Source organism: Anguilla anguilla, chromosome 12, assembly GCF_013347855.1.
Source record: "Anguilla anguilla isolate fAngAng1 chromosome 12, fAngAng1.pri, whole genome shotgun sequence".
Lineage (NCBI taxonomy): Eukaryota > Metazoa > Chordata > Actinopteri > Anguilliformes > Anguillidae > Anguilla > Anguilla anguilla.
In genome coordinates, this window is record NC_049212.1 from 17,716,243 (window position 1) to 17,742,149 (window position 25,907).

The window sequence follows — 25,907 nt, forward strand, 5'->3', positions numbered from 1 at the left end:
ATGGAGCTATGGGCTTTACAATCATTAACTACAGCGGTCAGCACTTATTGTACACTGCTGGGAAACCTGTGACACACATTGGGAAATCTTCTGCGGATCAATTGTGCCAGAAACTGAACCTCTCCAAGCTGAGAGCTTATCACTGCACACAGAGGCCTCACAAATGTGGAGTGCTTTGCATTTACATTTACCGCTATACATACTTTTATTACTACACAATTATATTGCAACAAATAATTAAGGATTTAATAATGTTTATTATTTAAGAAATTATTACAGTAAGTGCATAAACAACACTAAAACAGACAATCAACAAATTAGCTACATGTACTCACAGCACAACACTGCATGGTTATTAATATTCTTAACAGTAATGCTCATTGTTATTATTAAGGAAATATAACGAGCATGCCATTAATCATTTCACTCTTCATTTTCTGTGAGAATTATTAAATTGGAATGGGTCATTTAAAATGGCATCTTCCCTGATGAACCTTTGCATCGGTGTCAGTGTCATGGGTGTTTGCTCAGTGTTCACGTGAACTTTGTCAACACAAGATGTCTGCTCCAGCACAGGCGTAGGCTTGGGGGGGGGGGGCCTATGCCTTAAGCGCATAGCCAAAATAACAAATTTCACTCAACCGTTTCCATTGCTTTTGGAGGGAACATACATAAATATATACATACACATGCTTGTTATTAATGTACCAACCAATGTACATGATGCTTGCGACATTAATGTAGTCAATTTCAAAAACCAGCGGATAATTAATGGAAGAGTTACAGTGACAAACTGCTCAGTCCGCTGGTTTAGCTCCTCGCTGAAGCATGCATAAATCACTCAGTCACGCTGCTCATATGATGTTAAGCAATACATGCCAGCAGATTTATGGAAAGGATTTGGATTATTAGCACAACATAATGAATTAGTCCTTCACTGAAAGGGGAAAAATTGCATTTTTCTCTGTCACAAAAATTGGTCTGTATTATATCTAGCCTGTATTTAAGGGACACGCATCCTTGCAGAATCCAATGAAATCCACAACAAATGCTAAAAAGGGCAAATCATTCCAGCGGAACCCAACTCAGAAGGAAACAGACTGAAGGAAGCACAGAAGCAGAGTGAAGGAAATCCCATTTCCAGCATACACTCACCTGAACACTCTCACTGCCCCCTCTCGCCTGAACACTCCCACTGGCCCGCCTTCACCTAAACACTCCCAGTGCCCCCCCCCCCCCCCCACCTGAACACTCCCACAGCCCTCCCCTCGCCTGAACACTACCACTGAGCCCCCCAACATATACTTGCCTGAACATTTCCACTGGCTGCCCCCCCCAAACATACACTCGCCTGAACACTGCCCCCCCAGCACCTGCTCATCTGCACACTCCCACTACCCCCCCATCACACTCTAAATGTGCCCAGCACTCACCCTCAAGGTTGGCCAGCAGTGTGTCCAGCTTAAAGCCAGTGAAGTTGGCACTGCTGGGGCTGGAGGTGTTGGGCGGGGACGGGGGGAGGAGCACCTGCCTGGGACTAACTGCGAAGAAGCTGATGAAGATGGTGGCCAGCACCACAATGACAATGATGAAGATGAGGAAGGTGGCCTTAGCGTAGATGTGGGCGCCCACCAGGCAGACCAGCAGGCACAGCAGCAGTATGACTGTCCCGTAGAGCAGGGACCACCAGTACCCCTGGGGCAGGACCTGACTGGCGGTCCGTGCGACTGCTGTTGTATCTGCAGGAGGAGGAGGGGTTAAACATAAATACAGCACACACTGGATGTAGGTACATTACAGAAATCACATTCTACCTTGCTCATTTAGCCATAGGAAATGTAAAAGCATGTAATGATACTGTCAATTTGGCTCTCAAACTTCATGTTCTCTAAAGGCACCATGATCTGAAGACATCATGATGAAAACTGTGCGTTACCTTCAGGAATCCCAAAGGTGGCAATGACAGCCTCCACCAGGCCCAGCACATAGAGGGCGCTGCCGCACACGTTGGCGAAAAAGAACATGATCCCAATGCTGCCCCCAAACTCAGGCCCCAGGGCTCGGCTGATCATGTCTGAGGCAGGGGGGGTTAAGGCTGGTGACCTCACACAGACTGGGTGCTATTGCAGAACATGTGCAGACTGCCACACACACATACACACACACTCACACGCACACACACGCATGCACACGTGCACGCACAGACACACACACACAGACACGGACACAGACACGCACACGTGTGCACACACAGACACACACTCACACACATGCACACGCACATGCACACACACACACACACTCACTACAGGCCTAAAAACAAGAAATGAAAGCAGACTTCTTTCCCATCCCCCCTACATCTCATTCTACTTCTGCCTTTCTGGAACACTTTCTTCACACAACCTGAAACACATTAGAATTGATATATACACATGCGCAAACACGCTATACATATACATGTATAAATATTCTCATAGGCACACAGTCTCATGTGCATTCACAAAAACACAGAGGCCTCTACATTTTTGCTTTACCTGAGCCCTGACAGCCCCAAGCAACTCCCTTTCATCTGATCATACCATTTTGTGTGTGTGTGTGCGTACATGTGTGTGTGTGCGTACATGTGTGTGTGGAAACATAGTCAATGATCGGCATAGAGGCAATACACAGATTAATTGCTTAATTCAAACAACAGTGGTTTATGGTGATGTACAATACAACATATTCCCTGTGTTCAGCTTCAGGTAGGTGGGAGAGACACAGGGTGTTGAGGAACAGTGAAGGATACAGTAGGCCCCACCGGCGTCCAGCGCTCCATTGGTGGAGATTGCGCAGACGGACAGCACTGTCATGCTAATGATGAAATACGCCACCAAGAACATGCCAATGGCCTGGTACAGCCCGGCCTGGCCCACCACGAAGCCTGTGTGCGCAAGCACAGCACCACATTTTCACCAAAACAGGAACTGGAGACCACAATGCAACGTTTCCTGGTTCTCCATGCAAACATCTGTTCATTGTACCTCCAGAGATGAACCAAGATTTCTTTACTGTCGGCTTTTAAAAACTCTTCCAGCTGGTTCGCACAAACCAGAATTAGTCAGAGGTGATGATTTAGCAGATAATTTTAAAAAGTGGCTTTCTTCGCAAACAGACGCTTAATCATGCAACTGAAATATTGCACTACAAACTTGTTCATACAAAACGCTTTCAAAATATAGGCCTAGCCTTTGGAGAAACTTACTTTTCACTTGTAATCAAAAGGGGCATTATAAGTAAAAATGAAACAAACAAAAAAAATATTTAAAAAAAGCTGACCACTTTCCTGAAAAGTTCCCTTTAATTGTTTAGCAATAGTTGCTCTTCCTGATGCACAATTAGTCACCTCACTGTTACTTTCTGCTGGCACTCCAACAAATGAAAAGCAGTCTCAGTCACTTGCTGCAGCAGTCAAGTTGGCACAGGATGCAGTAATACAAGTCACCAGAGGCAGAGGCAAGGCTAGACTTGAGTTTTATAACTGCCCATTTAAACCCTTAAAGCCCAATGGCCTTGAAATTAGACACCGGCGTCTCACAATAACATTGTCGTAAATTAATGCTTTTATCAGTCATTGATTCAAAGTGCAGTGTTATAACACATACACCATTGTAAAGCTTAGACTCTTTGTCCATTGATGCAAAAAAACCCCTCTCAATTGGTAAAACCACTAGAGATAACAAAAGAAATAACAAGGCAGTTCCCTTCTCCAAAGGGGGGCTGAACGTGACACCCCAGGATGATGACTGATATTTTATAATTGATTGATTGATATTTTATAAGCACAAAAATTGTGTTTGAATTTCACAGAAAGTCCCAGTGAAATTCATTTGTAAGCTTCCATAACTAAATAAGGGGTTTCTGGGAGGCTCTGCCATTTCATACAGCTACTGTTTGCATATGTAGATTACAGCAGCCCACTTACTGCTTACAGGCCTGAATTACAGCAGCCAGGCAGCTGGGTGCAGGTCAGAGCACACAGCAAGCTAAAACCAAGTGGTTTGATTGTTTCTAAGTCAATTTAGTGTGTGTGATATGTAGCCATAGTTAACACGTTTTGTACACAGAAGCTCTTCCAAAGGACAACTTTTGACTGAAATACAGGGCTTAGCCAAAAAGGGACCATGGGTACATGAAGAATATTTGATTTGTAGGGTTCCAGAGGGTACCACCCTTAATAGAATTAGCTTCTGGAAGTGGAATATGGCTGGGAAAAAATATAAGCACAATATTCCCATTTGGAGAGGTTTGGTGCCATCTGTAGAGGTTTTGGGACACACCGAGCCACCTTTGGGAAAACACGTCAAGGTTTGAGTTTTGAAGATAATGGGGTTTTAAGACAGGGGCTTCTTACTAAAATCCCTGGGTTTTAAGTGGAGTTTAAGGGGTTAAACTGGAACAAATGGACAAACTGTTTCTTCTTGAGCTTTTCCTGCGCATATTATACGCTTCTAGTCACTTTCATGGTGTCCATGACCTCTGTGACCTCCGTGACTAAAGAAGCCTTATGGTTGACTCGCTGGCAGTGTTAAGGATCCAGCAGAAGATGCAAACATGCAGATTCCACATCTCTCTCTCTCTCTCTGTTCCTCATACACCCGACTCCCATGACTCACCTGTTACAACAAATGCTGTTAATGTCTTTGCAGTAGGTGGGGTCAAGGTTTATGCACTGATGAGTCCTCCTGCAGTTAAACCATCTCAGATACACCAAATCACATAATTCCCCATCTATTTTACAATAATTATAATTCTGACCCGAGAAGAGAGTCCTGCACATTAATGTGCAATGTTAGCAGGGTGCAGCTGCCAGTGTGAGACAGCACACACACCACTCATACACGTGTGTGCACATCCGCTGGTAAGAATGAAGGGCCAAAATGCAAGGTTACAATACATGATCAGAGCTTGTTAGTAGGGGTTACATAGTGATTTATCAGACAGCCCCAATCGTGGGATACATTACTTCAGGATACCATTCAATCAGTTAAAAGTAACACAGTGCAACCGAGCCCATGAATTAAAGCACAAATCAGAAATTCATAAAATGTACATTAATAACACTGTTATCAATGACACAAAATGCCTGACAGTGTTGTGTTGTGTAAAAAATGGCTATGAGACTCAGGCAGAGAAGATATTGCTTTTGTGTGTGTGTGTGTGTGTGTGTGTGTGTGTGCGTTCAGAATACTATTTGCTTCTCAAAATGGTGCCATTTCCACTAGACTTCATACAGCCTGGAGCCCACTGATGAAACTGCTGACACCTCACGAGACACAGGGCAGGAGAGGGCAGGCACAAACCCAGGCACAAATGCATCAAATTCAACAAATGCAAATAGGGCCTACTTACCATCATCATACGAGCATTAGAAAATTAAATTACGATCTGACAGAGAAACAAACGAAATCCGTCAGTTGCCGATTCTATGCAATGTACTGATGTTCCTATAGGCATGTATTACAACCACTGAAACGGACCGATGTGCACTCGATGACAGGATCATGTGAGCGCGATTAATGATAACCCCTAGCTCGAGACTGGCGGTACGACTCCAGGATATTTAGGGCTGGGTTATGTGCAGTTCTTTTTTAAATTAATGTAACGTTTTCAAACTAGCTGTTATCACGAGAAACAGAGCGCGGTTTTATGGTTCCATATTATTTTCATTCCATGTTAAATGGCGATGATTACCAGAAATATTATGACGAATAAAAGCATATAATAAAGGCACTAGCTTTCGATTTCCTTCATTATACTTGGACAGTTTTGGACAGACCAGGGCACTGTAGACGCAGAAACTTGGATCATTCAACGAATCGTGTTCTATTTTTTTTGCTGCTACATAACTAAAAAGCGATTTAGTCTGAGCGTTACATTAGATTCAGTTATGCTTCAATAAACTGCAGGTAATTGCGTTTTACTTCTGAATACTTTTTATAATTAGTTAAAATTGATATCAATACCTTGACCTGTTAGAGCTTCTAAAAACTCAAGATAATGTAACGTTTGGTGTTGACAGAGGGAAATAAATTAATAATCACTCACCAATTCTCAGGAAGACTACCACACTGAACATGGAAAGAAGTGTAGGTATAACCACACCAAAGAACGTAGATAGTTTCGGTGGCTGGTTGTTAGCAGTCTTCCGTCGGGATACGGCCGGGGACTGCGCCGCCGCTACCCCGGCAGGGCTGGGTCGGTTTTCCGACTCATTGACACTGTTGGAGAGGCGGTAATGCAGCAGTGGGGTTCGCTCCGACATGGCGATACAAATGAATCTGCAACAGTTTCAACTATTATATGCCAGAGCGCTTCGATCAGTGTCTAGCAAGCTATCTTTTTCATTAGCCTACAAAGTCCACAGGAAAACACGGAAGCTATGAGGTATACGTGTTCCATATCTCATATTAAGAATGTCTTAGTTTCACTTATCCTGGCATCGCTGTATTTCCATCAAATGCAGAAGCGAAGGGTGAAATAATCTAGGACGATAAAAACAGCATTAATCAGTCAAGATAACTTTAAAACGTAGGGGAGCCAAACACCCCTCGTACGGGACTAGCTAAAAATCACAGCCAGTATATAAAAACATTAAATCTCAACTTCCAAGTTCACTTCTCGCCACGGGTTAAGGCAGTGACCTGAATGATCATGTGATGCATGTATTTGGAAGTTTTTGCGGTGTCTAGTCATATGACCCAGCTCTGTCCTCCAATCAGTGAAAGCCTTTACTAAAACTTCATCCGCTATCCTGCAGTTATGGGGGTCTGTCAATCTCAGTTTTTTTTTGTTTTGTTTTGTTTTTTTTAAGCATTTATTTATTTATGTATTATTTATTTATTTAATATGTATTCCGCCCAACTTCCTTAAATGCATATTATAAGATAGAAAATACACGTGGAACACAACGGATCCTGCAAAGTTTAAAGAAGTAAAGAAAATAACATAACTGCGATTGTAATTTCATTATTACTTTTTAATGACTATTTTAGACCGACGTTAACACCGCGAATTACAGATTAAATTATATATAAGTGCAGAGTCCAATGCAACGTAAAAAATACAATTTCAATGCAAATGCGAAGTGCAAATATATGGAAGAGCGTAGTGTAGCTACTGTAGGCTATATATTTAACAATTATAAAAATAATAATTCCCATAATAAAATCAAAGCCTATCACAAGCCATTTAACAAAACAATTTTACAGCAGTATAGTCAGATTCTAAACCGCAAAATGCATTCAAGATGGATGAACCCAGGTAGTCTAAACTGCCTCCTCAAGGCGGTGGGAGATGGTGACAGACTCAGCTGTTCTGATGGCAGATAAAGCTTAGAAAGTGTTCAGTCAGTTTAAAAAAAAAACTGAAATCAAAATGCAAAGTGAAATAAAATACACTTTTCTCTTGGAGCAGCTAATGTTTAAAGCTAGTGCATTTGTTTTCCTGTGGTTGGTTTCATAATTTGAAACCAACCACAGGAAAAAAAAAAAAAAAAAACTAGCTTTATGGCCTTTCTTTCCTATTTATCATATCACTCAATTTACAATATTACACATCCACCAGGATTTTCTCTTCTGTTTCTAACCACAACATTCCAGGTAAGTGGTTACAGGTCTCTTCTCTTTGTCTGACTGTGTTGTGGCATTACCATCAGTCCAGCTTTCCAGCCTACAAAAATAAGCCAACTACAACAGGGTTTAAAATTGTCGAACAGTCAAACAGTCAGTTCATTGTCGCCTCAGATGCTTTCAAATTCATCACCCTGAATGAGGGCCTCCTTTTAGTTTCTTCATGTGTCATTGTAAAAAAACAAACAAACAAACAAAAAAAAACACAACACTGTCTGCACCTCCAAACACAGAGAAAAATATTAGGTCCAAGCGTATCACATCGTGTCCTTTGGTGATCTTGCTTAACCTTATATAATGCTGCTACATCCCATTTGATCACTTAGAGCTTCTGCACTTGTAACAAGTGCCAGCATTTTTTGTCTTTCCAATCCTTCACCAGCAGAGGGCTCCATTTCCTCACTTAAAAGGACAGGAAAATGAAGTGAGGTATTGAGGTCACACCAGGTGACTGGGGGCATCTTCCTTCTTACTTATATGGCCAGAGATCACAGGTTACAGGTCAGGTCTCCCCTTGGCACATGTCCTTCAGCTCCAGCATAAACATTTCCAGCATGCCACTGAGCAGCTTGTTGTACTGCATGAGGACCTGGTCTAAATTCAGGGTGTTCCGGCTCTGACAAGCAAAGTCCTGGCCCTCGCCTTTGTCCTGCTGGGTGACAGAACCAGAGACTCTGTCACATAGACACTTCAGACAGTATACCACAGACCCTGCCTTACAGTAAGACCCATGCACAGACCAAATAAAACAGCATCGGAGCATTTCACATGGCAAAAAGAGACACCCGGAAGTAGTTCAGACAAAATGACAGTCACAGAGACAAATACAAACTCCTGACAGTCCAATACACACAGAAACAAAACATTTGCTTCACAGACACAGTTTTAACAACCAGCAGCCCCTTACTGTACACACACAGTTTGGCCCCCTATAGTCTAATACACAGACACAGTCTAACACCCAGTAATGCAATACGCAGACACAGTCTAACACCCTGCTTCATGGTTTCTAATCCCCATTTTAACCTAAAGTATGGGTCTCAGTCTGGAGGGCTTCCTGAGAAAGGCAAGAGGTGATCAAACTCAAACAAGCAAGAAAGGAAAAGTATATGAACATTAATATACCTATAAAAAAGAACATCACCAAAAACAATTTATCACATCTTTGCCTATGGTAAAATGTCAAAAAATTGTATCCGAGTTTACTTTATGTCTTATTTCCATGAGAGTCTGTTCTATGAAAGTGACTTTGGACACTTTCTTATTGCTGTTGGTGAAAACATATACAAATCTGGACATGGAAACACGAGTTTATGCAGCAGGAACTTCAACAGCTACAAGGGTGTGAGTGTGAGGGTGTGCATGTGCTGTATTTCCACATGCTTGCATGTAGATGTGCACGTGCATGCATGTTTGCTCATGTATATACAGTAAGCTACATAATGTTTGGGACAAAGACATTTTTTCTTGATTTGGCTCTGTGCACAGTTTTGGATTTATAATGAAAAATGTACATGTGGTTGAAGTGCACATTCTCAGCTTTAATTAAAAGGTATTTTTATACACTTTGATTTCAAAATGTATAAATTACAGCCCTTTTTAAAGATAGCCCCCCCCCCACCCCAACCTCTCCCATTTCAGGGCACCATAATGTTTGGGACATATTGATGTTACGTAAATCAAAGTAGTCATGTTTATTACTTTGTCGCATATCCTTTGCATGCAATGACTGCTTGAGGTCTGTGACCCATAGACATCAGCAGGTGCTGAGTATCTTCTCTGGTGATGCTCTGCCAGGCCTGCACTGCAGCCATCTTCAGCTCCTGCTTGTTTCAGGGGCTGAAACAATTGAACACATCTGGCTAATCATAAACACCTGAGAAGGCATTTGTGCCGAACGTGATGGTGCCCTGAAAATGAGGGGCTATGAATAGAAAGTGCTGTAATTTCCACATGGTGAAACCAAAACGTAAAAAATACCAAAAATATCATTCAAAAAAAGATGAGAATTTCCACTTCAACCACACGTGAATTGGATGATTACAAATCTAAAATTGAGGAGTTCAGAGCAAAATCAAGAAGAATTATGTCTTTGTCCCAGACATGGAGGGCATTGTACTTATGACAGTTACAGTATTTATTAGTATATCTGATAGAGCTCGCTGTGTGTGTGTGCGTGTGTGTGTGTGTGCCCGTGCGTGTGTGTGCTTCACTCACCAAGATATCCAGGTTCATCACTATGTGCAGGTAATTGGTGACACTATGCTCCAGCCGCTCCAGCAGGGTGGACTGACACCCATTTTGGGTCTTTGCCCTCACCATCTTCAAACCCTCTGTAAGAACCTTCAGAGCAGCCAAGACTTGACCCCTCTTCTGCTGTAGCTACAGGACAACCACTCAAACAGGTATACACACATGCACACACACAAACACACACACACATACACACACTGATTGAATGTCGTTGTCCCAGAGTACCTGATTCTTTCACTGGTTCTCTTCATCTAAAAGAGTATCATGATACCATTGACAACTCCTCAACTGAAAATTTTTTAGGGGTGGAAAACTTCCGCTGAAACTGATTATTGGTCTACCTGTTTCACAACATACCAAATGTAGCCAGATCTCTTCAACTAGGCTATTTAGCAAGAAATAAAATAGTTTTTATTTGCATTGCAAAACTGTGGACATTTTATTGACATCATTTAAAATTAGGGACACATGTACTCTTCCTTTTCTGCACTTACACTCAGTAAATATTCATGGTGAAGGTCTGTGATGCATAGATTTTGTAATTTAAACAATCTTGAAGTGCAGGTTTTTTTTTTTTAGATAGCCTTCATTCTAAGTTGTGCTGAAAGCTAAAGCAGCAATTAACGGATTGGTGTATCGTTCTTCGTTAAGTGCACAGTCAAGTGTATTAACTTATTTTTCTATTGATTGATTGATTCTCCAGACCAATGGCACACTAAGTGTTAATCAAGGAAAATGAATGAAATCAGGTTGAGACCAATGACCAGATTAAAGGGAAGTATGCATGGTACATACAAGTCATTTCAACAGCCCAAATGGCCAGCTTGAAACTGTTCCTAAAGATTTCTCCAGTGATTTCTCCATTTCACAGTGTGCAGGGTAGCACATGCGTTTCCATGATTTATAACCAATTTAACTCCATTTATTGACAAAACTACTTGAGATTACCCTAACAGATGGTTGCTACTCAAATTGCACACTGTGTGCGGGTCTTGCTTTTTGGGGTAGGGAACACTCACTGATTTCTTCCTCCAGGCCCCCATGTTTATTCCCACACATGGCAGCGGGATGGCAGAGGGGAGGAGGCCAGACCCATCACACTCCCCCTTAGGAAAGAGACAGATAGGGGGCAATGGACATACATCCAGCAGGTGTGCACAATGCGCCTCATTCACAAAACTTTGCTTAAATTATTCTTACTTTTGTTCTTAAAAATGCTCAGACAAAAAACCAATATGGGATTGGTGACACATGCGCAGACCTTTGTTTTTGTGCGTATCCCAGGTGTATGAGATGATGAATGTTGACTGTTTGTACATTTTATGCGTAATCCTGTTCATGTGACTAGCATAAGCAAACAGCCATGAACAAATACAGATAGGAAAAAAATGATGAATGCCGAAACGTTCTTACACACAGTTTACGATCAAATGTGATCGTACACATGTTTCGTGAAATGAGGCCCAATGTCTCCATGTGCTGCGGGTATCTCAGTCGGGTGTCCTCACCATGGCAGACTTCATCTCCTCCACTTTGTTCATGCTTCTCCTGGCTTGATAGTCACACACAAAATCGATTGGTCTGGTCTGAATGTCCTGCACCTCAGAAGCAGCCATATACAGCAGCAGAAGCAGGGCTCCTTGAAGAGCACAGAGCAGAGAACATTATTGCCCTTGATCCCATCCCCACCAGTCTATACTAGCCTTTCAGGAGAATTGCTGAAAATGATCAATAACTCCCTGCAGACCAGCATTTTTCCTGAAAAGCTTCCAGTAGTTGTCAGACCACTTAAATACAAATTCTATTTTCGGTCAGGTTTCCATACAAAAAGTACAGCACTAAAACTCCTCTAATTAACGTTGTGACTGACATAAGAGTACATTTAGATAATAGAAATTTTTCTGTCCAGGTATTTCTAGACCTTAGTGCTGTGTTTGACATGGTAGACCATGAAATCCTTATCACCAGGCTCAAAAATGGGTTCAGAAGCTATGCCCTGGGTCGTGAATATTATGGATTTTAATGCATATATCAGAAATGTAACCAAAACTGCTTTTTGCCATCTACGAAATTTTGCAAAAGGTAGACCCTTCCTTTCCAAAGAAGATTCCAAAGAACTGATGCGTGCATTTGTGACAAGTCGCCTGGATTATTGCAATGCTTTATTCGCTGTTGTACACATTTATTACACCACATTATTTTCTTTGTAGATGATCATTGTAGATGCACAAAACTTCTGTTTTAAAACAGCAGCTTATGGGCCCCAATTAAGATTTACCGCACAGTCTTCATGAGCCCATCACCATGAGCCCTATATAAGCAGAACTGAACTGGGGGGGGGGGGGGGGGGGGGGGGGTGTGTGTGACATAATAGTGACAATTGAACCATAATTGTGACAAAGTGACATAATTGTGACAACTGCACCTAATGCATCTCAAAATGCATAGTTGACTTGTCACACTATATTGAACTGGGGAAGCATGTGAAACACACCTGTACACAATGAGACAAATTCCTAGACATCTTTGCACTGCAAAGTAAAGCGAATCTGGTTCTGAGTCTGATACAAAAACAGGCAGCATGTGTCCCAACGTGTCCCCGTGCGTCAGTAACCAACAATCAGGTGGCTCCCTTCAGCCGCTCTGAAGTGCCTGAGATGCGCTAAATCCAAAGTTCAATTATGTCGTTGGACCATTCATTAGCCCAGACGACTGTATGGTGGGGAATATATAGCTTAGACCGACTGAGAGCATCTGACGAATTCTGGCACTCGACGACTAAAGTTTCGCATTTTTAACTTGAATGGATTGCGTATTGCATATATTGGCCTCTAACGACAAACACATCCAACCGTCTTATAAACCAGGCGGGGGTTTCATTACATGTATTTGAAACTTTCACCTGACTCTAAAAATAGAAAATAGAGAAATGTATGAATTTAGGTACTTACTGTTCAAATCCATAACCTGCTCCTGTGCGCAGGGGGGACCGTTACAGTGGCGTTGCTCTCATAATTCACTGCACTGTTTTCCATTTAAACCGCAGACGACAGACAGGAGAGCTTGCAGAGATTAACGCTGACACAGGACACCTGAGGCTGTGTGAATTTAAAGGTCTGATGAAGCCGTAATATCTCCCAATCGTATTTCTCACGGTATGGGCAAAGACTGTAGCGTCGCGATAATATCACTAATGTGAGCCTCAGATTTCCGGTTTGGCGGCATTTTCTCTTCGACGGCGGGAGAAAGACTAACAGCGACAGATAAGTGCGTTTAACGTCCCAATCGATTAAAACTTGACACGCCAAAACAGTTTCCGCAGATTAATCACTAAAACATAAAAATATACAATGTTGAAAAACAAGATACACTTCTAAACTAAAAAAATAAATAAATTCTAGTTCGCGCTGTGGTATATGGGTGGGAACCCGCTCATTTGATTTACACAATGTTAATATTTTACTGCGGGACATGCTGTAAGCCATGTTGACAGAGTAATTGATTCCTGGAATTTTTTCAGAACCTGGCGGTCTAGTGTCGTCATAATATAGACGAAACCCATCAACCCTTGCTGCTTCATTCATCATTTTGGTATCGAACCTGCTATGACTTATACCAGCAAAGACTTTGAAATGGGAAAAATGGGAGACTGACGTGGATCATGACCGCCAAGACCAGAAGACTCAAATTTTTTGTCTTGGAGAAGTAATTGTGATAAGGAAGAGATCTTGTTTTGAATTGTCCTTGGCACCTGATGTATATGCCATGGTGGAACATGATGTGCCTGTCTTTTAAATGAACCACCCCAGCCTGAGGCAGTCAGACTGGACAAAAGCAACCAATTTTCCACACTGTGCCCCAGGTATCTGGCACACCACTCATTAGCTAAGACTTATTTGGTCCCCCTCAGTTATGTGGGATTATGTGAGATTGTCCCTGTTATCTGGTATCTGGTATGTGGTATCTGGCTGTCTGTCCTGAAGTTCGATATGTTTAGACCTTTATTGAGGCTGAACTTGCTGCTTCACTACCAACTGGCTCATCCTAGTCGTTGATCATAATGAAAAATGGAGCTATATTATGCTCTGCATTTTCTGGTGCTGTTCACTTGTGCTAAATTAAGAATTTAAAAAATTTAGACATTTCAGAGAAGGCAGCAAAATAAACTAGAAGCTTTGCCTTCCAGAAGTCATGAAGGATGTGCTTGGACCCTGGCAGGTCCCTTTGTCCCTTCCCAGTACCTAGCTGCCAATCCTTTCTGATGCCACCAGCTGCATCATGGTTGATGCTTCTTACATTAGCCCTACCTACCCCAACATATGTAACCATGCCACGAAAATCCAAATGTGTAGAACCATCAGCTCCATGGCCCTGTTTTTCTATGTGTATAGGGCTCCATATTCCTCTGAATCTGCACTTTGAGGATTCCACTCACACTAAGAACATAAGAAATAATGACCACTTGTTTGTATGTTAATAACATTAGATACTGGCTCACTTGTCTTTATTGATGATGTAACCGCTGATAGCAGCGACAAAATGAATTCCGAAGTGTACAGGAACATCTCCTTAAGGATATGTGACAAAGTACTAAACATGACTACTTTAATTTAAATAACGTTAATATGTGCCAAACATTATAGTGCCCTGAAATGTAGAAAGTGCTGTGCATGAAATCAAAATGTATTTTAAAAAATGGCCCTTAATAAAAGTCGAGAATCTGCATTTTAACCACATATCTATGAACTTTTTCATTACAAATCTAATATTTTGGAGTACAGATCCAAATAAAGAAAAAGATGTCTTTGTCCTTTATGGAGGGCACTGTATGTATGGCAGTTAAATTAGAGTATTTTAAGCATATTCTGATATCCACAGAGGCTGTGTGGTATGGAGTTCCTGAGCTGTTGGTAGTTGTATACAGAGCACAGTTAAACCTTGAGTAGAGGCTGCAATCCTGAGACTTATGTCTGAAACCACCATTCTACCCCCAAGCCTTGCCCATACTTAGAGGATCAACAGACCCTACACACCAGCCAGACCTCTCTGTTCTGCCACCTCTGGACGCTTGGCACCTCCCCCTCTTCGTGTCTGTACTTCCCGTTCGCGTCTGCTGTCTGTCCTGGCCCCTCGCTGGTGGAATGACCTTCTCGTGGCGGTCAGAGCAGCAGAGAATCTGACAACCTTCATGCACAGACTAAAGGCTCATCTCTTCAGGCTGCACCTCTCCCCACCCCTCCCTAGCCTCTAGTTTAGTTCTACTCTATTTACCTCAATGTACCTAGTTAGGCTAATGCAATCTCGTTAGTTTTGTATTTGGCAGGATTGTTTTGTTTGATTCTGATTAGGCAAATGTGATTTCAATGCTAGTTTTGTACTTGGCAGGATTGTTTTGTTTATTTGCTCAACAGGTTACCCTACAGGGTTGGAGTCCTGATCTATGTGGTCACTTCTGCCACTACGATCTTTACTTCACTCTAGTGTGTTTTTCTGCACCTCTGCACTTTGAACTGATGCACTTGTTGTATGTTGCTCTGGATAAGAGCGTCTGCTAAATGCCTGTAATGTAATAATGTAATGTAACTTACCTAGTGCTATACATGCTTTCTGCTGCTATGATATATCTCCTGTGGATTGTAACCTTAACAAGAAGGCACAGCTAACAATTTCTCATTTCAGGGTGATGACAGGAACAAGTGGACTAACTCTCTGGGATTCATGGGGTGCTTCCCAGGTGGCTTGTTTCCTTAGGCTGTGCTGTACAGGCACAGCATGATGTAAGTCTCTCCACCTCACTGCACAAGAAGGTCTCGTCTGGACATTCAGGGGCCAAAAGTCTGTCTGTGCCAGCTGTGCTTGAGGCGTAGTCCTCCAGCACCATGACTGCGTAGCATACTGTTGGACTGCAGAATGAACAGAAGCAGGGGAGGGAGTGCACGCTTTGGAGGGCACACATCTTAATTTCCACTCTCTCAAATGGACTGTGGACATGCTGCTAAAGGACAGGCTTAGAATTGCAACTGGGCACATTGGAAGAACGTATCAAAACTGCTTCAAATGAATTTCTTAAAAATAAAAAGGGGGTCAAGTGTTGCCAATAAGGGGAGGAGCCCTAATGTCATGGGTGTACGCATGATACATTGGTGTGTTGGTTGAAATGATAATGTTGTTTGTATTGTATTCACTTGTAGTCACTTCAGTGCTGAAACCCTTGCCATTGATTCGACCGAGCCCATGCTATGTTCTCTCCTCTCAACCCCGTGATATCAGGCTAGTGCTTATTCTCAAGTTCAGCTCGCACAGACATGAGTCGGACGAAGACGCTTCATGTACAGGTTTAGCAGTCTGTCACCCTCTGATTGACAAGCAGGGGACTGCTGCCAAGCGATAAGACGTGCTTATCCAGGTCGGCTAAATCCTGCTCACCCTGGGAAACCCTGACAGCAGTTTTGAATAGCCCTGCCATGCCATCCACAGCCACTATTGGCTCAGCCTGATTCATGTACTTCATTTGCTATGTCACAGCTAAAGGGTCATACTCTTGTCAGAGGTAGAGAGTTTTGGGTTGCCATGAGGATAAAGGGACAAAGCAGCGTTATGCCGGTTTATGTCTGTACATGTTAGGTTTCTGGAGGAATTGCATTAGCAGTAATTGCATGTGAATTAAAAAAAATTCTTTGTAGTATTGGTAAAACTAGTTTAACCTACTCTTCTGCTTCATTCTTACTGGCCTAGAGATTGACAGCACGAGTAAAAAAAAAGGAAAAACTCAAAATAAACAGCACGGTTAGATGCTTGTGTGCACAGAACATTTACTGTCCCATGACAGCTGTGATGTCTTATCTTGGGTCACAGGAGTGCAGGGTTTTTGAATCCGTCTGATGTGCTGCAAAGTTTAACCAAAACAATCGGGCTCATGTAAAAGATAGCCAGAAAGATTATCGCTTACATTTCTTTATTGACCCATGACATTAGATATAATTTATTAATTGGCTTTAAAATTAATTGTGGGTCTGGGATTTTTTTTGGGTTCAGCTTCAGACGTCCCTCAGGCAGATACCTTTATGGTGTTTTTGCCTTGTATCATCCCATGAGTTTACAATCTCGTATCGCATCCTCTTGAAGAAACATAGATGCCGATGCACACAGACATTCACGTATAAATGTGACATCAAAATGAGTTGATCTTTTGTTGACCCCTAATTTCAGACAGGCACAAGCACCCATAATGCTGAATCCATAGTGATAATAGTTTATACATTGCATGAGAAACTCACAATATCTATAGAATGTCATAATGAAATTATGAATGTGCTTTAGCTTCTCATAATCTACTATGGTTGTTCACTCCCGGTGTTGCTATTTTAAGGTTTCTGTAAATATTTTAGGTAGTGGTAAAAGCAGTCTTAATGCAGTCTGTCTTAATTATGGGTGTCCAACTTCTTTTGCAACCTGTCTATTTCTATGGAAACAGTAAATTCTGATTGCTTGCAAAGAAACAAATAAAAAAGTTGTGAAAAGCTGCGGTAGTTCAGAGAAACAAGCCAAAGCCAAATTAAAGACTTTAGAAAACCAGACTTTTACGGTGTGGCATTATTTATTACTTTACCATGTGATGCCAATGCCCAGAGCAATGTGCATTCTGAGGGTAGTGATCAAGTCTAAATGGTTTACAAATCTTTCTGATTGCAAATGAAATTGCATTGGATCCCATGAAACTTTGGGCCTTACAAGATCAATTGCCAAAACTCCCCATTCCTACTTGGACATATGCCCCCTAAAGATCAATCAAGGGTTGAACATCCATGTGCCATTATCAAAATACACTTCCTCTGTAGGGTTGGGTGAAAGGGATAGTTTACTTTTTCAGTAAAATATTATTTCAGTCTAGGCTTTTGATATACGCCGACAGTCTTTGTGTGTGATGAAGAGAATTAACATATTTAGAGCAGTTTATTATGACCTTCTGACTTTACAATGGCAGATATTGGGCCTTTGTTGATTCGTGGACAAAAGTAACTCCAGAGTCGCTTGTACTGCAGTGTTATGCCCCCAGGGGTTGTATGTGTGCATATTACCTGATTATTCTTTATTCTTCATAAATATGTTCAATACTATTTTTGGTTGGAATAGAGAGAGAGGCTGTGATTTTTTTAATGTAGCCGATTTGTAATTAACAGATTATGCATTAAAATATATACATCGCGTTTACATTCTTCTCTTAAATTTAAGGGGCGTAATGTAAACAACAGTGTTATTTTCTTTTAAGCATATTGTGTCTTGACAAAGCTTTGGGAAAACAGTTCATTATTATGCCAAAGAATGTTAATTTGAATCGAACTGAAAGAGTGAGAGAGAGATGGAGATGAAGAGACAAAGAAAACAAAGAAAGAATGCGACAGACAAGTGGAGTTGTGAAGGATGTTATGTTGTAATCATTTTCATTTTTACAAACCTGTGATAGGCTTCATCCTCAATGTGTTAATGTATTCAGTGTTTGTGCGCATGTAAAATGATTGTGTACATTACGTTACATTCATGCTTGTCAATGGTATTATTGTGTGCATGTACGTGCGTGTGCATGTATGTACGTGTGTGTGCGTGTGTGTGTATGTGCGTGTGTGTGGCCTTCATGTTGTAGTGGATCTGGGTGAAGGAAAGCTTGTATCTGCTGGGGTCCTTGTCTCTCTCAGCTCCTTTGCTTTTATTAGGCGGCTTTACGGGAAGCTCTTTGCCATGGCAACCCTCAGCAATGGCTGCCTCATAAAAGCCGGCTCTCTCTCTCCCCCTCTCTGTCTGTCTACCCTTCCTCTGCGACATGAGCCGCTCCCGGGCTGTGAAAAGAGCTGAAGATGTAGCAAAAAAGCCTTTTTGGTAGAAATCAAGTTCCATGGATATAATCCTTTTCCTCTTTTTTTTCTTGTCAGGATGAGGCACTTTTGGGAAGGTGAGTGGATTAATCATTCATGGCAGTGGGAAGATGTCTGATCTTCGATGTTTGGTCTAAATGTAGCAGTGCTCTAGTTTGGGATCTGATCGACTGGGTAGTTGTGACATTATCACAGCGCTCGCACAGATAATCATCCAAAGCAAGCACTTGAATGAGTGTGTGACAGGGAGCAGTGAGATAATTCAATGGGAAATCGCTGTGAGGCATAAATTGCAGTGGGGCTAATCTGTGGGCCTGAAAGCTGCTGTGCGTAGCCTGTTGGCAGAAAGGGGCGGGGGGTGTGGGGGGGGGGGGGGGTGTTTAAGGTCACAGAGAGAAAAAAAAAAAGAGCTGTGAAAATACAGGACTCCCTGCCTCACCACCCCTAATATCAGGACAGGGAGTGGGATGACATTTTCGGAATGAAGTCGCAGATGCAGGGCAGGGATTGGACGACTGCAGAGAGTACAGAGATGTGGGACGTCTTAGAGGAGCCCTCCTCGTGCCCCTCGTGTGGGCGCGAATTCGACGTACCGCTGCTCCTCCCCTGCTCTCACACCCTGTGCGGGAGCTGCGTGGAGGCGGCGGCGGGCGGGTCCTCCGGCGCCCCCTCCTCCGGCGCCCCCTCCAGCAGCACGGCGCCCGGGCAGGCTGCCGGTGCGCCCGTCTGCGCCCTCCCCTGCCCCTGCTGCCACCTCCCGGTGGAGCTGCCCTGCTGGGACTGGGCTAGCGCCACCCGCTGCCTGCCCCTCAACCCGACTCTGGCGCGGAGGCCGGGCGCCATAGAGACCGAGGAAGACCAGGACGGGGGGCGGCGACAGGGTGCGGGGAGAAAGAACGAGTCAGAGGAGGAGACTTTGGGGAAACAGAAGGACCCCAAGACCTGCCTGCAGGTAAAGGAACATGGAGAGGTGTGAAGGTGCACAGTGTTTTCAGGGTACCCCTCTCCTGGCTCCACATTGAACTGTCCTAGTGAAATACACAGGTGCATCATAAATTCCAGAGCGGTCTGCAAATTGTACCAAATTCTATTGAACAGGTTTTCTGCTTCTTCAGCTGGAAATACATACCCTTTGTGTGCACTCTCAGTAACGGATAGATTGCGTTTAGCTGCTGCTTAAAGGCTTCAGTTCTCTGGTGCATTCTGCAGTTGATTTTGAATTTGTGACACCTGTTGCATTACCTGTTGCTATCATGAGCAGCTACATAACTTAATAGGTGAAAAAAAATCTGCCTATGTTCCTAAAGTAGATCGACCAGCTAAGGGATCTGTAGCATGGCCAGGGGGCGTGGGGTGGGGGGGGGGGGGTACTATTTTGGTAGCTAGCATGGGAAGTGGCTCCTTAAGTGGGTAGTGTACCAATCTAAAGACACATGTAGGATAATTTTTTTATTATTTAATTGTTTAAATTAAGCTGTTTATACCTGAACTCCAAAGAGTTTCTACGGGCATTTATGATACGTTTCCTCACGTTAGGCAGAACCCTGCTGTGTAGATGCACATGCTCTCCTAAGGCAGGCCACATTAAATGGTGAGTAGTCAATTCCTTTATCATACTGGGAACTTGGGTATGGTAGGGGAGTGGCCTCATATGGGTATGCATGTTATACACCACGTATACTCTGATAAGCACTGTCCAGTTAAACACCAAATATACACTGACACTCTGCACCCCCCTGTTAAACTTCAAAATACACTGATATACCCTGCAATCCCTGTTAAACACCAAATATGCACTGATACACCCTCCCCTGTTTAATACTAAATATACACTGATATACCCCGCACTCCCCAGTTAAACACCAAGTTTACACTGATATACTCTGCACTACCCAGTTAAACACCAAGTTTACACTGATATACTCTGCACTCCCCAGTTAAACACCAAGTTTACACTGATATACTCTGCACTCCCCAGTTAAACACCAAGTTTACACTGATATGCTCTGCGCTCACCCAGTTAAACACGAAGTTTACACTGATATACCATGCACTCCCCTGTTAAATGTCACACACTCACTACTACACCCTGCACTTCTCTGTGAAATGCCACATGTACACTGATATACCCTGTACTGCCTACTTGTAAGGTGTGAGATTACGAGGATGAACATGACAAAGTCAAGTTGCAAAGAACATGTGAGATAGGTATATTCCAAAAGGACATTTGGACAGTGCTGTTCTGTTTATATACAGATTGTAGCCAACGCTGTCATACTTCTTTATATAACAGACTATTGTGTTCATTTCTCCAATTTTACTGAGCATAGCTGTATTAAAAGGCTATTTCTGTGTATGATAAACCATCAAAAATAAAGCAGTATGATCAAAAGGTGTTTGAGTTTAATATTTTATTTAAAGAATAATGTAACTTCTCTCTATCAATGTTCAGTATACAGTGGCAACTGGTTAATTCCACATATTTAAAAAAAATGACTATTATACCCCATTTGAAAACCCCAGAAATTTCCATGAGACAGACTTTATGATTGTCAGGAAAAGAATGATTGAAAACATCTGTGCAAAATTGATTATCTTAGTAATAGCCAACTAATATTACAATAGACCATCTAGCAAGAAAATTGTAATGTCAGCACCCCCTGTGTAGGTTATCACTTGGTGAAACTGCTGTTATATAACTGCTGTTTTGTTGCATTGGCATTGGTATTGTAACGTACATACATTTAGACCTGAAAGGGCATATAGCTTCTCGACAGCCTAGACATGCTTGGACATCCCAAGAAGTTGATGAATGTCTTGCTTTTTCATCCTTTGCTACACCCTGTGAAAAAGCCACTAGCTGCAGTTTAAAAAAAAACCCAGAATGTGAATTGAAGGATTATTCAATGCACTTCTTCCAAATCACAGTATCAGTTGAGGACTTATTTAACAGTCAATTTCTCCAATAAAAATGTACAATTTACAGTATTTATGTTAAGTAAGTTAAAAAACGTGTTGTACAGTAATACTCTGTGATCATGTCGGACACATGGGGATGTCAGTTGCATTTTATTGGCTGTTGTACCCCAACACCTCTCACGCCGTTTCTATACTCAGAATACGCTGACTGGCCACAGGGTGGTACTGTAGATCTGCACGAAGAGGAGATGGAACAGTCAGTAAGAGGTAGGTGGTCCTCTAAATGACCCATGAATTAACTTCTTTGTCGATTATTTTCGAATCTTACTCCATGTCGTACGCCATGTCCTAGCATAAAGGTGATGGTACATTGAATTAAAATTACAGGCACGGCATGAAGGAAAGTATGGAGGAAAGGAAAACAAGCGTCAATTTTATTGAAAGTAAATGCAAGTTATTAAAATTACAGGCACGGCATGAAGGAAAGTATGGAGGAAAGGAAAACAAGCGTCAATTTTATTGAAAGTAAATGCAAGTTATTTTGCCATTTGATTTGGCTGATTAAAAAATAGTTCCCTGCTTGTCTCAGCACAGATGAACAGGTTAAATCGGATGTTGCACTCCCTCGCCTCTTTCATTCAACATGTCCTCTTGAGACCTTTGATGACAAACACGATCAACAATGCCTCTGTCTCACGATATAACGAAATACATACCAGGGCCCTGTTTCGCAAAGCAGGATTACCTGGTTTGCTGGATAATTGCACCGAGTAAAACCGAGAACTCTCCCAAATCAGAAACAAGGACTGAAGTAGCTTGACTGAAAAAAGTTATTTTGGGTTTCACTCAGCGTAGTTATCCAGCTAACTCAGTAATCCTGCTTCATGCATTACCCATTACCCCAAGCTCCCATACAGTAGATAATAAATGAACAACCCTGATCCTGAGGAGCTGCAATATCTGCTGGTTTTTGTTTTCACCTTAAATACAACAACCACTTTAGACCCAAGAAACCAGGTGAAGCGAGTTAACTGTGCAATTGACTGCTTTTATTGATCAATTTAAGCGCAAAGTAACAACAAAGTCCAGGAGACAGTACAGCTTTCCAGAGGCATGGTTGGCCGCCTCTGGTTATAGATCATGGTGTGGATTAAAACAAGTGTTGAGAAAGGCCGAGACTGCAGACACAGTCTTCTCTTTCTATGGTCATTTGAAATAAAACGCAGCGCTCAATTTGGAGACATGCTTACACATACCATGTCAAATGTAATACCCACTGGACAAGTGTAATAGGGTCTTCCTGGAGAGCCCTGCAGAAAACAGGTACAATTTGCTGATATATATGCTGACGCAGGGCTGTCCCTGGCTGCCTGGCACCGCATGATCTGAAGGTACAGTCCTATTGCCGTTCACTCCCTATTGGTTCCTGCTCCCCCAGGTCTGGTTTTTTCCCTGGATCCGTCCACGGCTGCCCCTCCCCTCCTTCTCTCTGGCTCCGCCCTCACTGTGACCTTCCAGGGACAGGACCCTCCGGCCCAGGCAGCCGGGGCAGCAGGGCTCCCTGTGGCCCTGGAGCGCCAGGACCCCAGCCCCCTTCCTCAGGTGTGCGCAGCACTGACCATCACAAGGGGGCAGTTCTACTGGGAGGTTGATGTCTGCAACAGCGCCTGCTACAGGATAGGTAAGGTACTAGAGCAGAGAGCCTGTTACGGGACAGGCAAAACACCGCAGTACAGGGTCACCCACAGTGTAGGCTCTACTATTTCACCTGTACACATTTTGTACTGTATGCATTTACTCTATGCATTTCTATGTGGATGTGCAAATATTTATACTGTAAGTCAGAAAGGAAAATATTATGATTAAAATGTTAGTGGAATTCTCATGGGAAGTGGCAGCTCACCAGTATGAAGCATGATGCACTCATATTAGCATGCAGACAGTGCAGATCAGAGCTGGAGGTGAGAGGCTGTGGATGGTGCTGCAGAGCAGTCGTCCGTGACCGGGCTCCTGTGTCCTGCAGGAGTGAGCTCTGTGGACACCGCGCGCGGATGGTGGCTGGAGAGGAGGGGCGGTTCCTTCTCTGCGGTGTTCGACGGGCGCAGGGAGCCGCTGCCTGCCGTACCCCCCCAGATCAAAACCGTGGGGGTGTTCCTGAACATGGGTGGGGGAGCCCTGAGCTTCCATAACGCCCTGACTCAAGAGCACCTGGCCACCCTGCCTTCCCGATTCGGCCTGGGGGTCTGTCCGGCGCTGGGCCTGGGGCAGGGCCGGCTGAGGCTGAGGTGCGGCCTTCCTCCTCCGCCCCACGTCTTCCTCTGCCGCAGCTCGGCCTACCGCTGCCCCGCCGGGGCGGGCGCGGGGCGCTGGCGCCGGGACGTCCGCTTCCACTCCATCCGAACCTTCATCCAGAAGTTCGAGGAGCTCTCGGCTGCGGAGTCGGATTCCGGCCTGGTGTCCAGCTTCGGCTCCTGTTCCACTCTGGCCTCCCTTCCAGACCCAGGCCCCTAGCCCCGGACCAGTGCGCCGTGCTGGGCAGAGAGATACAGGAATCAGGACAGGACACATGGAAGAAGGCTCAAAATTAACATAATGTGGACAAGGACTTGAAAATCAGTAACACATAACAATTATATACAGGTGAACTTCTCCCTTGTGGAAGTGTGAATTGTATTGGTGAGTAGTTAAGAGGCATATTTGCAGTAGTAACCCTTATGTGCTAGAGAAAATCCATTTACATTTACCTTTTAGGCAAGTAGGAGATGCTTTTTTCCAGAGCGACATACAGAGCTTGAATTCCTTGCATAAAACACATTTGTACAGATGTATGTTTGCTGAAGTTAACTACCTTGCACTTGTACAACATCAGTGCCCAACAGGGAATCAAACCTACAACCTGAGTTGCAGGCCCAGTCCCCATACGATTATGCTTAAACTGCCATGCACGTGGCGTTCTGCAACTGCAAACTTCATGCAATATTTGACAAATGACATGGCCCAGAATCAGCCATGTTGAATTATGTTTAGGCTATATGGCTCAGCCTGTGTTCAGAGCAAGGCTACACGGTTAAGATACACAATTTAACAGAAAACTTTTCAACAAGAGTGTGTGTGTGTTAAGTGTTCATCACCAACCATGTACAGTAACACAGATCACACATATTAACATACACAAGTCCATACATGTGCTTACATACACTTATGCAGATACAGACACACACACCTTTCATCCACAAACTGTTTAGAGATAGAAGACATCATAACGTCACAAAATCATAATAATGTATTGAATTAGCCCTGTCTACAGCTCCTTTACTGTTCATTACTAAGTGAAAAATCTAACAGCGGTAGCTAATAGCTACCAAGAGGGGGAGGCAAATTATTTTTTTTTTCACGATTATCCAGAACCTTCTTCATAATAAAAAAACATTTCTATTAAAATTTTTGCATGCCTAAAAGTCCCATGCAATCATTTTAGTAAAAAGACATAATTTAACTAAAGAATCACACTGCACAAATCGAAATAATTCCATATAACACATTGTTATTGTCATAATTAAAATTAAGTAATGTATGGTGGAGGACAGAATGACAAGGATGCCACATTAGGCACACTGAGTCAAGGCACACTGAGACAAGAGTCAACTGAGTAATCCTCACTAAAACTGGCAAGCTTCTTAATCGTAAAAACAGGTGTGGGGCCAATGCACCTGAGTTTAAGATAAGCTCTTTGCCTACCCTATTCGTGGCATACTGGCTGCTGCTCTACTGGATTCAGTCCCCCATTTCTGTGCAAGGATCTCTTAAGAAAATAAATTGATATAATTACTAATACTACCATTTTAATGTTTTATTATTTATGTCTTCATACGTCCTTATTGCGAGGCAGCTAAATTATGTAAAACAGTGGGCCATCTTGAGGCTGAGGCCCTCCCACCCGTTGCCCTCCTTGGTTTCCTCCGCAGCAGGTGCCACGCCCCCTGCCAGGTCATGACCCCTGCGGCAGTTGAGAATGTCCCGGATTAGCATTGATGTGACTTTCCCTCTCTCACCCCCAAGTTGCCTTGCCTGTCCCCCTCCCTATCCCTCAGCCTCTTCCACTTCAATTAGCTGTCTCCCCAGGACACGTGAGCCAGCTTCCTGTCAAACACAGAGCCCCTGGAGCTGTGTGGGGGGTTTTAAAAGCCTGGGGCAG

General features: G+C 43.1%; 3 protein-coding genes across 5 annotated transcripts in view; 1 reads left to right on the forward strand and 2 right to left on the reverse strand.

Moving 5' to 3' along the window:
• Positions 1-6,688, reverse strand: part of zgc:153039 (uncharacterized protein LOC767698 homolog) — a 40,150-nt gene extending 33,462 nt beyond the window's left edge. For both annotated transcript variants that reach the window (XM_035385653.1, XM_035385652.1), the window contains exons 1-4: positions 6,088-6,688; positions 2,789-2,923; positions 1,937-2,074; positions 1,434-1,739 (exon numbers count right to left, since the gene is read on the reverse strand). In XM_035385653.1, the coding sequence (XP_035241544.1) occupies positions 1,434-1,739; positions 1,937-2,074; positions 2,789-2,923; positions 6,088-6,304 (796 nt within the window). In that variant the 5' untranslated portion in view covers positions 6,305-6,688. The remainder of the gene's footprint in view (positions 1-1,433; positions 1,740-1,936; positions 2,075-2,788; positions 2,924-6,087) is intronic.
• Positions 6,689-7,031: 343 nt separating this feature from the next.
• LOC118209291 (thrombopoietin-like) lies at positions 7,032-13,356 on the reverse strand. Of its 2 annotated transcripts, none has more exons than XM_035384511.1 (5): positions 12,875-13,356; positions 11,432-11,562; positions 10,943-11,029; positions 9,888-10,052; positions 7,032-8,319 (listed from the first exon to the last, which is right to left on the reverse strand). In XM_035384511.1, exons 1-5 carry the CDS (start codon positions 12,885-12,887, stop codon positions 8,173-8,175), a joined length of 543 nt encoding a protein of 180 aa, XP_035240402.1. In that variant the 5' UTR covers positions 12,888-13,356; the 3' UTR covers positions 7,032-8,172. The 2 variants fall into 2 exon arrangements, with proteins under 2 accessions (XP_035240402.1, XP_035240401.1); XM_035384510.1 differs by having other exon boundaries at positions 7,032-8,322.
• Positions 13,357-18,410: 5,054 nt separating this feature from the next.
• LOC118208901 (RING finger protein 39-like) lies at positions 18,411-25,546 on the forward strand. The gene is made up of 6 exons (XM_035383879.1): positions 18,411-18,870; positions 19,248-19,745; positions 20,330-20,384; positions 21,911-21,979; positions 23,151-23,393; positions 23,736-25,546. Exons 2-6 carry the CDS (start codon positions 19,275-19,277, stop codon positions 24,221-24,223), a joined length of 1,326 nt encoding a protein of 441 aa, XP_035239770.1. The 5' UTR covers positions 18,411-18,870; positions 19,248-19,274; the 3' UTR covers positions 24,224-25,546.
• Positions 25,547-25,907: the final 361 nt, after the last annotated feature.

What these genes read in the sequence shown, in the direction of transcription:
- LOC118209291 (XM_035384510.1), bottom strand. An exon ending in AGGAGATGAAGTCTGCCATG is followed by an intron (nt 11,030 to 11,431) that starts GTGAGGACACCC and finishes CTCTTTCCTAAG; the next exon opens with GGGGAGTGTGATGGGTCTGG. An exon ending in TGATGAACCTGGATATCTTG is followed by an intron (nt 8,323 to 9,887) that starts GTGAGTGAAGCA and finishes TCTGTCACCCAG; the next exon opens with CAGGACAAAGGCGAGGGCCA.
- LOC118208901 (XM_035383879.1), top strand. Translation starts at nt 19,275, where the DNA reads ATGAAGTCGCAGATGCAGGGCAGGGATTGGACGACTGCAGAGAGTACA. An exon ending in ACCCCAAGACCTGCCTGCAG is followed by an intron (nt 19,746 to 20,329) that starts GTAAAGGAACAT and finishes TCCTCACGTTAG; the next exon opens with GCAGAACCCTGCTGTGTAGA. An exon ending in AAGGCAGGCCACATTAAATG is followed by an intron (nt 20,385 to 21,910) that starts GTGAGTAGTCAA and finishes TTCTATACTCAG; the next exon opens with AATACGCTGACTGGCCACAG.